At 41.1% G+C, this 9,766-nt stretch overlaps 1 protein-coding gene across 5 annotated transcripts in view; it reads left to right on the top strand.

Annotated features, from left to right (window-relative positions):
- The first annotated feature begins 4,431 nt into the window (after window positions 1-4,431).
- Window positions 4,432-9,766, top strand: part of Asxl2 (ASXL transcriptional regulator 2) — a 135,993-nt gene continuing 130,658 nt past the window's right edge. For 2 of the 5 annotated variants that reach the window (XM_071601418.1, XM_071601417.1), the window contains exon 1: window positions 4,433-4,801. In XM_071601418.1, coding sequence (XP_071457519.1) covers window positions 4,745-4,801 — 57 coding nt within the window. In that variant the 5' untranslated portion in view covers window positions 4,433-4,744. Of the gene's footprint in view, window positions 4,802-5,027; window positions 5,375-9,766 lie in introns of those variants that run through there. The other 3 variants (XM_071601410.1, XM_071601411.1, XM_071601412.1) reach the window with 3 other exon arrangements.

The raw sequence follows: 9,766 nt of genomic DNA, 5'->3' as shown, positions 1-9,766 counted from the left end.
TATGGCTCCAGTGTTTAAGCACCCCTGGGTTCAATCCATGGTATGAAACTCTGTTCCCCAATCCAAACATACATTTCCTCACCACACGTGGCAATTGGGAATACTGTTTGATTCTATTTATGGTAGACTACTGTCATCTTTCAGCATCCAGCCAGCTAGGGTAGAGGCAAGATTAGTGAATGAAATGAAAATAAGATGAGAACTAACACACTCTCTTTTTTTTTTTTTAAACATTTTTAGTTGTAAATGGACATAATAACTTAATTTTATTTATTTATTTATTTTTTGTGGTGCTGAGGATCAAAACCAGTGCCTTGCATGTGCGAGGCAAGTGCTCTACCACTAAGTCATAACCCCAGCCCCAAGAACTAACTCTCTTGAATAATTTAGGTCTTTAGGGATGGAAATAATATCTGCTATTTACCCAGGATTGGGATATTATTTTCATTAACTGTCTTGACTGCTGTGGGGGAAGTGCAGCAGAAATGATCTTAGAACTTGTACCCGGCTTTCCTTTCTTTGTTATGTCTTACAGGCCAATGAACCAATGTGAAGGTTGTCAACTTCAAAGTGTCTATTCTAGTTATCTGGAGACTAGTGAAATGGTCACTACATGGACCCAACAGTGGAGCCAATATGAGTCAAAGATGGTTCAGGACTCCATTTATTACCTGGCCCAACATATGGTCCCACTCACTCTAATAGGATCAGGATGACGCTCTGGATCTTTAGTAAACAGGCTGCAAAATGACATTAGGGTGCATAGAGTTTACTGAGGAGTATGCTTAGGTGCAACAACACCTGTCAGGGGAGGAAAAGAAGCTTGAGCAGGATAATTTAAGCTCAAGTAAAGTATCAAGAAAAGTCACAGTTATCCTCATGAGAGCTCTGAACTGGGATAGCTCACTATTGTTGTCTTAGAGTGGGGCACATCATAAAGTGACCCACATCATAAAGTGATTCCGGCCAGGTACGGTGGTTCATGCTTGTAATCCCATCTATTCAGGAGGCTGAGGAAGAAGGATTTTAAGTTGGAGCCTGGTTGGGCAACTTAATGAGGCCTTGTCTCAAAATAAAATTTTTAAAAGGGCTGGGGGGGCTGGAGTGGTGGCTTAGTGGTAGAGTGCTCACCTAGCATGCACGAGGCACTGGATTTGATCCTCAGCACCACATAAATATAAAATAAAGATACTGTGTCCACCTAATACTAAAAAATAAATATTAACAACAACAACAACATATGCATATGATTCTATATCTTGTCTTTTTTTACTTTAGTATTTTTTTAATTCTCTTTCCATGAATGAGTAACAATGTGTACACAAGGACACTCATTTCAGTTTTAAATACTAGTACTGAAATAACTATAGATTGGTTAAAATTATTGTATATAAGTCAAGTAATAATGATATGTAGATATTTAAACTTATTTATTTTTTTGGCTGTATGTTGGATTGTGAGGGTGTCAGCTTGCCCAATCTTGGCAAAAGAGTAATTGAAAGATACATAAAGGAGGCAAGCAGATGGAGATAAAAAAATATCACATTCTTAACTATAAAAAATGAAGATTAAAACAGTTTTGGTGCAAAGGCCAAATAGGCTTACTTGTACTCTTGTCCTCAGTTTCTCCAAGTCTAGAATGGAGGCTATTACATCTGAGTGACAGTTTGGTTTTCTAAAGGAGACAAACTTAACTAATGCTGGCCATTCTTGCTCAGCAGATGGATGCATCAGGTTGAGGCTAGACTTTCTTAGCTTCTTTACTTCTCCATCATACTTCCTTCATACCCTTACAGGTTTCTTCTGAGAGCTAATAAGTTGCTTGCACAAGAAGTCGAGTCTCAGTATCTCCTTTGACAGACCAAATATCTATGAAATTTTTACAGAGACATTTTGTAAAAATGAAAACAAATTATTTTTATTTTGAAAATGGAAATCTGCACGGGTTCCAAGATAAACCAAGCCTAAAGGATATTTGTAGCCTAAAAATTCTGTTTTCTGTGTGTAGTACACTAAGCTAAAGTTTGTCAAAGGGGCTCATTCATTTTACCATGGAGGAGTCAGATATCTTTCTCCCCTTTTCCTTCCTTTCCTTAGACTCCAGAATAGCTGGGATTATAGGCACAGACCTTCTTCTTCTTCTTTTTTCAACACTGGGGGTTGAAGCCAGGGTCACTTTACCACTGATCTATATCCCTAGTCCTTTAAAGTTTTTTCCTAGTCAGGGTCTCACTCTGCATTACTTAGGTAGGGCCTCACTAAGTTGCTGAGGCTAGCTTTGAACTTGCAATCCTCCTGCCTCAGTCTCTCTAACTGCTGGGATTATAGGTGTGTGCCACCACACTTGGCTAAAATGATTTCTACATTAAAGCTGGAGTGGTCCTGGGCATGCTTGTAGGAGGTAGAGGGGAATCAAAGCAATAAAAACAATGGAGCATATGGAGGTGAGAAAGGATGGAGTCCTATATATGCTATGTAGTATACTACCTTAAGGAGAGGCGGAGATTAGGATTGGCAGTTTTATGGATAAACTTACCAGCTGAAGGAAGGTTGCAACTAGTGGTCATTAATTTTTACATGATATATACAGCAATGTTACTAGTTAAATGAAGAGGCAAAAGTGGAAGTAGAGGTCTTCAAGAGACTGGCAAATGCTGAAGAAAGTAAGTAGGGATGTCAAAGCATGACTAAATTGAATATAGAAATTGCTTCTGTGAAGCTTGCAGGGGCAGCCTTTGGGAGGTGATGTCTTAGTTGGGTGGGTTTTTTGTTTTTAATTTTTTTTTTTTTTTTTTAGTTACTGATGGATTTTTGTTTATTTATGTGCGGTGCTGAGAAATGAACCCAGTTCCTCACACATATTAGGCAAGCAAGTATTCTACCACTGAGCCACAACACAGCCCACTGCCAGGTGGGGTTTTAAAATAGAGCTGGCATTTTCTGAAGGGTGGGCTTGAGGAGAGTGAGAGAAGAAACAAGATATTAAAGGAAATCCAGAAGGAGGGCAGATATGAGAGAGTTGTAAATATTCATTAACAAATTGCACTAATAGGCAAAGATACTCTCTGGGAGATTATTTTACAGTACTAATAAACTATTTAGATCTGTAGATTAAAAAGTAGGAACTGCAATATCACAATCATGAACCTTGAAACTAAAATCAGAAGTGCTGAAGCAGGAGGGTCAGGAGTTTGAGACCAGACTCTGGCAACTAGGTGAGACCTTCTAATAAAAACCGAAATAATATTAACTCAAACCCAAACCCAAACCAAACCACCACAATAAAATACCTGGGGATGTAGATGCAGAAATACAATATAAGTATAAGTATAGTGGAGACTGTGGTCTAGTAGAGTCTCAGAACAAGTTGGGTGGAGCTCCCATGTCAGTGCAACAGGACTGGATGGCAAGCCCATTCAAGAGTTGGGGATTAAGCAGGGCCTCTATAGGCTTTGTAACGAGGTGGTACACACTATGAGTATTATCGATGTGCTATGAATTACTAAGATAAAGTTATGAACCTTGTTTTCAAAAAATCCACGTGTTACAAATATTGACTATAATTATAGGGGGGTCGATAAACTGCTGAAACCTATTCATGCTAGGCAGGTACTCTATCACTGGGTTACATTCTGCCCTCAGTCCCTCGTTTTTTTACTTTGCAAAGTATAAAGACACAGATAATGAAAGATGCCATATTCTCGGTCTTTCAGGAGACTGTAGTGGACATTATAAACGATGGTTTTTGACCACAGACATAGCTGAATCATTCAGTAAATATTTACCAAACGCCTGATACATGTAGGCAATGTGCCAGGGACTGAACTCTGTGAGAGACCAAGAGTTCTTCCATTTCTATCTTTACAAGACCATTCACTTCTAAAAACGTGACTGGAGTTACTAATTGGGCCTTATAAAGTCATCCAACTTTGAGAGGCATTCTTGAAAGACAATAAGGGCTCTTACCGGGCAACAACTTGATTTTGGTTTCTCTACATCCGACTCTAGTTTGGTCTAGTCAACGTCACGGCCTTATCTATTCAATAGGATTAACACGTACACGAGAACTTGCAAATCTTCAAAAACACAACCTTTGCAAAAACTAATATAAACAAACGAGGAAACAAATGTTAGGCTTTTGAGAAGTAATAATTGGTAGGTTCACCCTTGAGGGAAGACGCTGTCGCTTTTAAGTGTCCAGAGCCACCGCGGCAACCCGCACGCGGTTTCACAGCGCTTAACCTGCCTCCTCTGAGAGATCAAGTTCCGCTTCCGCAGGCAGATTTTCACTGAGCGTGTGAGCGCTAGGCGGGAGATTTTTAACTCCGAGCCCGTCCTCATTGCGCACGCGCCTGAGGAAAGGCGGAGACCGGAAGGGAGGGGGCGTGGCGAGGAGCCGCGGATGGCCGGCTTCCTGGCTCTGCGGCTGGGCTGAGGGGCCGGCTGCGTACAGTAGTGACGGCCGCGCGGGACCGGTCACATGACCATAGCGGCTGCCTGTACAGTAAGAACCCAATATGGCAGCAGCGGTAGCAGTGGCAACGGCAGCAGGAGGATCGGCCGCCCCATAAACCCCCCCGCGCACCTCCCCCGCCGCTTCCTCTGCTGGGTTGCTCCTCCGGCCTGACTTCCCCTTTCTCCCACCTTTCCCGGCACCGCGGGAAAAGCAGCACAGGGCAGAGAAGGCAGGGAGGGCGGCCGGAGCCGGGACACGGGAACCTCCTAGTCCAGTTCAAGACCCGACATGAGGGAAAAGGGCCGTAGGAAGAAGGGCAGGACCTGGGCGGAGGCCGCCAAGACGGTAAGGGGGAGGGAGCGAAGGGGAAGGCCGGGAGGATTTCGTTCCCTCGCTGCCCGCCAGTCTCGGGGGAAGGGAGGTCACTGGCCCCGCGACCCCGCTGAAGGCACAAAACCGCGCCGAGCAGGCGGCAGTTAGGGTCGGGGTTGCGGTCCCTGTGGGAATGGAGGCGGTAGCAAAAGGGGCTCGCCGTCAGGCTGCGGCTTCTCCCAGCATCTGTGACGAGTCCTCTTGGTGTTTGGAGGCTGTCTGGGGTCATGTCGCTGTCGCCCCCACTCTTTGGTAGCCTCCGCCCCGGCAAGGGGAAGTCTGTTGTGCTTGCACAGTAACCGGTTCTTCTCCCTTGTGCGCCTGGAGAGCCCCCATTGGATGCAGACAGGAGAAGGCTTGTGCGTGCATCTAGCTCCGGAAAGAAGAAGGGAGCGCCGGAGCTTGTAGAATTTACCCTCTACAGCCGACATTCTGCCTGACCCCCTGCTTATCTGGCTCTCGGAGCCGACGTGAGGTCACGAGGCTTTTGTTTTTGTTTTCTGTTGGAGCTGAAAGTGCTGGAGGTGTTTAGAAACGAAGTAACAGGTGGGACTTGTAGAATATATATATATTTTTTTTCTGTTTCCGTAGAGACCTACTCTGAACAAGGCAGCAATGCATGGTGGGACGTGTAGTTTACCCGTCCTTCACTTTTCTGTAGCCAAAGTGATGGTGGCCCGCAAATTGTGATTCTTGGGCAAAACATTTTTTCCCCCAATTTTGTCATAAGGAAATGTAGAGGTAGGTTTTTAAAAAAGGATATTTAGTCAGAACTTTTTCTGTGTTTTACGAAGAAAAAAAATAAAAAGCGTGTATGTATGTAAAAATGAAAAGGGAGAAAGTGAAGTTTATTCCTTCGTTGAGGGTGCAACAGAAAAATAGCAGAGCATTAAACAATAGCATTTCAGTGTTGGAAAGTGAGAGGTGTTCATCTCTTTAATACATGGACAGCACACTAAATGTCGGATGGTTATTTATTAAATAAGTTTTTTTCCCCCCTGAATACAAAAGTAATAAATAGCCGATTGTGGTGGTGCATGACTGTAATCTAAGGAGTTTGAGAGGCTGAGGGAGGAGGATGGCAAGATGGAGGACAGCCTCAGCAACTTAGACCCTGTCTCAAAATAAAAAGGGCTGGGGATGTGGCTCAGTGATTAAGTGCCCTTGGGTTCAATCCCCTATACCAAAAAAAAAAAAAAAAGTTAAATATTTATTGTGGTGAAATTTAGAAAATTATAGAAAAGCACAAAGAAAAAAAAATCACGTATTTTTACCCATCAGTTGTATCTTAATATTTTGGGTATATTGCTATAGTCATTTATTTCCCCAAATCTGGGTCCTATTGTTTATTCAATCTGGTGTATTTATTTTGTGAACTTTATGCATTTGTTTTGTAAATTTCTTGTGTTAGGGGGTTAATGAGCTTTCAACTTATGTTTGTTTTAGCTGGAAATATGAAAAAAGTGCAGAAATAACTAGTACTTTTTATTGTTTTCACATATCTTTTTGTGTGACTGTGCTGGTAGTTTCCTTATAAAAGATAAAACTCTAAAAATAATTTTTGATAGTTGTATTTCTATTTTTTTTAAAAAAATACCTTTATTTATTTATTTTTATGTGGTGCTGAGGATCAAACCCAGGGCCTTGCACATGCTAGGGGAGCGCTCTACCGCTGAGCCACAACCCCAGCCCCGCTATTTTGCCTTCTACTTCATGGTTATCTCACAGTGTCTGTTAATAAAAGAAATATGGGCTGGGTTGGCAGTGCATGACTCCGGAGGCTGAGATAGGACGACTACAAGTTCGAGGCCAGCTTGGGTAACTGAGCAAGACCCTGTTTCAAAAAGAAGGTAAATTTTAATTGTAACTAGGCAGATCCCTAATTATGTTGATTCATTTTAAGTCTCTAGAAAAAAAAATATGGGCAGAGGGTGTACCAGGGAATGGACCCAGGTGCACTTTACACTTAGGTACTTCTCCAGACCGCCCTCCCACAACCTTTTTTTTGTGTGTGTGTGTGTGAGACAAGGTCTCCCTACATTTTGGAGGCTGGCCTTGAACTTGTGATCCTCCTGCCTAAACCTCCAGAGTTGCTGGGATTACAGATGTTTGCCCAACCTGTATTTGTATTAAGTTTGTAGTTGTATCAGAATCTCTAAGAGGTGGGGTGCAGTTTGAAAAAGTGTATTCAGCAAACTTACTATTTGTATGTATGTATGTATGTATTTATTTATTTTTGTTCTGGGGATTGAACCCATGACCATTCACATGTTGGGCAGATGCTCTATCACTGAGCTTCATTCTCGGATTGTTTTGTTTTGTTTTGTTTTGGTTCAGGGTCTTTCCTGGGTTGCATAGGCTGGCCTTGAATTTATAATCCTGCTTTAGCCTCCTGAGTTGCTAGGTTTGCAGGAGTGTGCCATCATGCCTGGTCTTTTTCTTTGCTTTTTTTTTCCAGTAGTGAGAATTGAACCGAGCTACATTCCCTATTCTTTCTTTCTTTCTTTTTTTTTTTTTTTAGTATTCCATTTTTTTTGGATATGTCATCATTTAAAAAATTGATCCTTAATTATGAGAAATAGGTCATTTATAGTTTGTTTCCTCTGGTATCATTCTTGTATATGTATGTATACATGTATATGTGTATTTGTGTGAATGGAATAGTTAGGATAAAGATTACTTTAGCTGGCAGGGTGTCACATGTCTGTAATCCTAGCTATTTGAGAGATTGAAGCAGGGAGATCGCAAATTTTAAGGCCAGTCTGGGCAATTAGCAAGACCTTATCTCACAATAAAATTTAAAAAGAGTGGGGACGTAGGTCAGTGGTAGAGTGCTTGCCTAGGAGGCCCTGGGTTTGATTCCCAGTGGAGGGCCAGTGATGTACACTTGAACTTGAAATATGTCTTTATATATCTTTAAAACTTTGTGCCTTGGGACTGGGGAGGTGGCTCAAGCGGTAACGCGCTTGCCTGGCATGCGTGGGGCACTGGGTTCTATCCTCAGCACCACATAAAAATAAATTAAAGATGTTTGTGTCCACTGAAAACTAAAACTAAAACAAAAACAAAAAAACCCCAACTTTGTGCCAATTTGTACACCGCCCCCCCCACCGCCGCCCTGTTTGTTGTTGTTGTTGTTTTTGGTGGTACTGGAGAGTGAACCTAGGGGCACTTTATCACTGTGCTATATCCCCAATTCTTTTAGAAATTTATTTTGAGATAAGGTCTTGTTAAGTTGTTGAGGCTGGCCTTGAACTTGAGGTTCTTCTGCCGCAGCCTCTCAAGTCACTGGAGTTACTGGGATTATAGGTATCTTCCAAAAATTTGAAATTTCCTTTTTCTTCTCCAGTTTTTCCTGTAGTCCAAAGAGTATCTATCTTATTCTTGGCATTTTCATACAGTAACAAAGCAGTTTTTCAATTGTTTTGTTCAGTAAAACTTGATGGAAACTTGATCTGCTATCAGATGTGGTGACCACTAGTCATATGTGTTCCTTGAGCACCTAAAATGTGGCCAGTGTGACTAAAGAATTGTATTTTAAATTTTACTTAATTTTAATTATGTAAAGTTCATGCAGCCACATTTGTCTGTGATACAGATGTAAAGTAACTTCCTATGCTTACTATTTGTATTTTTTATTTTTTTCCAGTAAACTTGTGTGTTAAGATCACTTGTCTCTCTTCCCACCTTCACTCCCTATCCTGGTCTTTTTCCCACTAATTTGTTTGTTTGTTTCTTTTTTCTTTTCTTTCTTTCTTTTTTTTTTTTTTTTTTTTTTTTTTTAGTACTGAGGATTGCACTTCAGGTCCATGTCCCCAGTCCTTTTTATTTTTTATTTTGAGACAGGGTCTTGCTAAGTTGCTCAGGGCCTTGCTAAAAAGTCTTTGTGAATAAAAGTAACTAGCCTTTTGTCATGTGTGTTGCAGATTGATTTCCTTGTTTTGCCTTTTGCCTTGATTTATGGAGTTGTGTTTTTCTTTTGCTGCCCCTACATTTTTTGTTTGTTTGCTTTTTTAGTATTGGAATCAAACCTATGGACGCTTTACCACTGAATTATGTCCCAACCCTTTTTATTTTTTATTTTTGGGTACCAGGGATTGAACTCAGGGGCACTCAAGCACTGAGCCACATCTCCAGCCCTATTTTGTATTTTATTCAAGAGACAGGGTCTCAATGAGTTGCTTAGTGTTTCTGTTGCTGAGGCTTGCTTTGAACTTGCGATCTTCCTGCCTCAGCCTCCTGAGCTGCTGGGATTACAGGTGTGCTCCACCGAGCCTGGCCAGCCCTTCTTATTTTGAGACAGGTTCTCACTAAGTTGTTTAGTTACCTCATTAATTTGCTGAGGCTGGCCTTGAATTTATTATTATCCTGGCTTAACCTCCTGAGTTAGGCTGGCACCATGGCATCTGGCTTGCCCAAGCATTTTTAATGTTAATATAAACAAATTGATCAATATTTACCTTTTATTCTTTTTTTATTTTAGGTCCTGTTAAGAAAGGTTTCTCCCACTCAAAGTTCTAACCTAAGTGGATTTTGGGAAATGTCCATGATAATTCTTCTGACTGCCTGACAGTACTGAAATTGATTTGTATTGAATTCATATGAACTTGGTCTTGGGCATCAGAGGGCACTATATGACTTTTTCTTTCTTTTTGTGTACTGCTGGGGATTGAATCCAGTGGTGCACTACTACTGAGCTGTATCCACAGCCCATTTTATCTTATTTATTTATTTAATTATTTAAAAAATATTTTTAGTTGTATGTGGACATAATACCTTTATTTATTTTTATGTGATGCTGAAGATAGAACCCAGTGTCTCACATATGCTAGGCAAGCACTTCTACCACTGAGTCACAACTCCAGCCGCTTTATTTTTATTTATTTATTTAAAATATTTTTTTAGTTGGCAGTGGGCCTTTTATTCTTACTTATTTAT

The sequence above is a fragment of the Marmota flaviventris genome, chromosome 14, assembly GCF_047511675.1.
Source record: "Marmota flaviventris isolate mMarFla1 chromosome 14, mMarFla1.hap1, whole genome shotgun sequence".
NCBI classification, from domain to species: domain Eukaryota; kingdom Metazoa; phylum Chordata; class Mammalia; order Rodentia; family Sciuridae; genus Marmota; species Marmota flaviventris.
The sequence above is the reverse complement of the archived record's forward strand: the minus strand, read 5'-3'. Positions and strand labels throughout refer to the sequence as shown.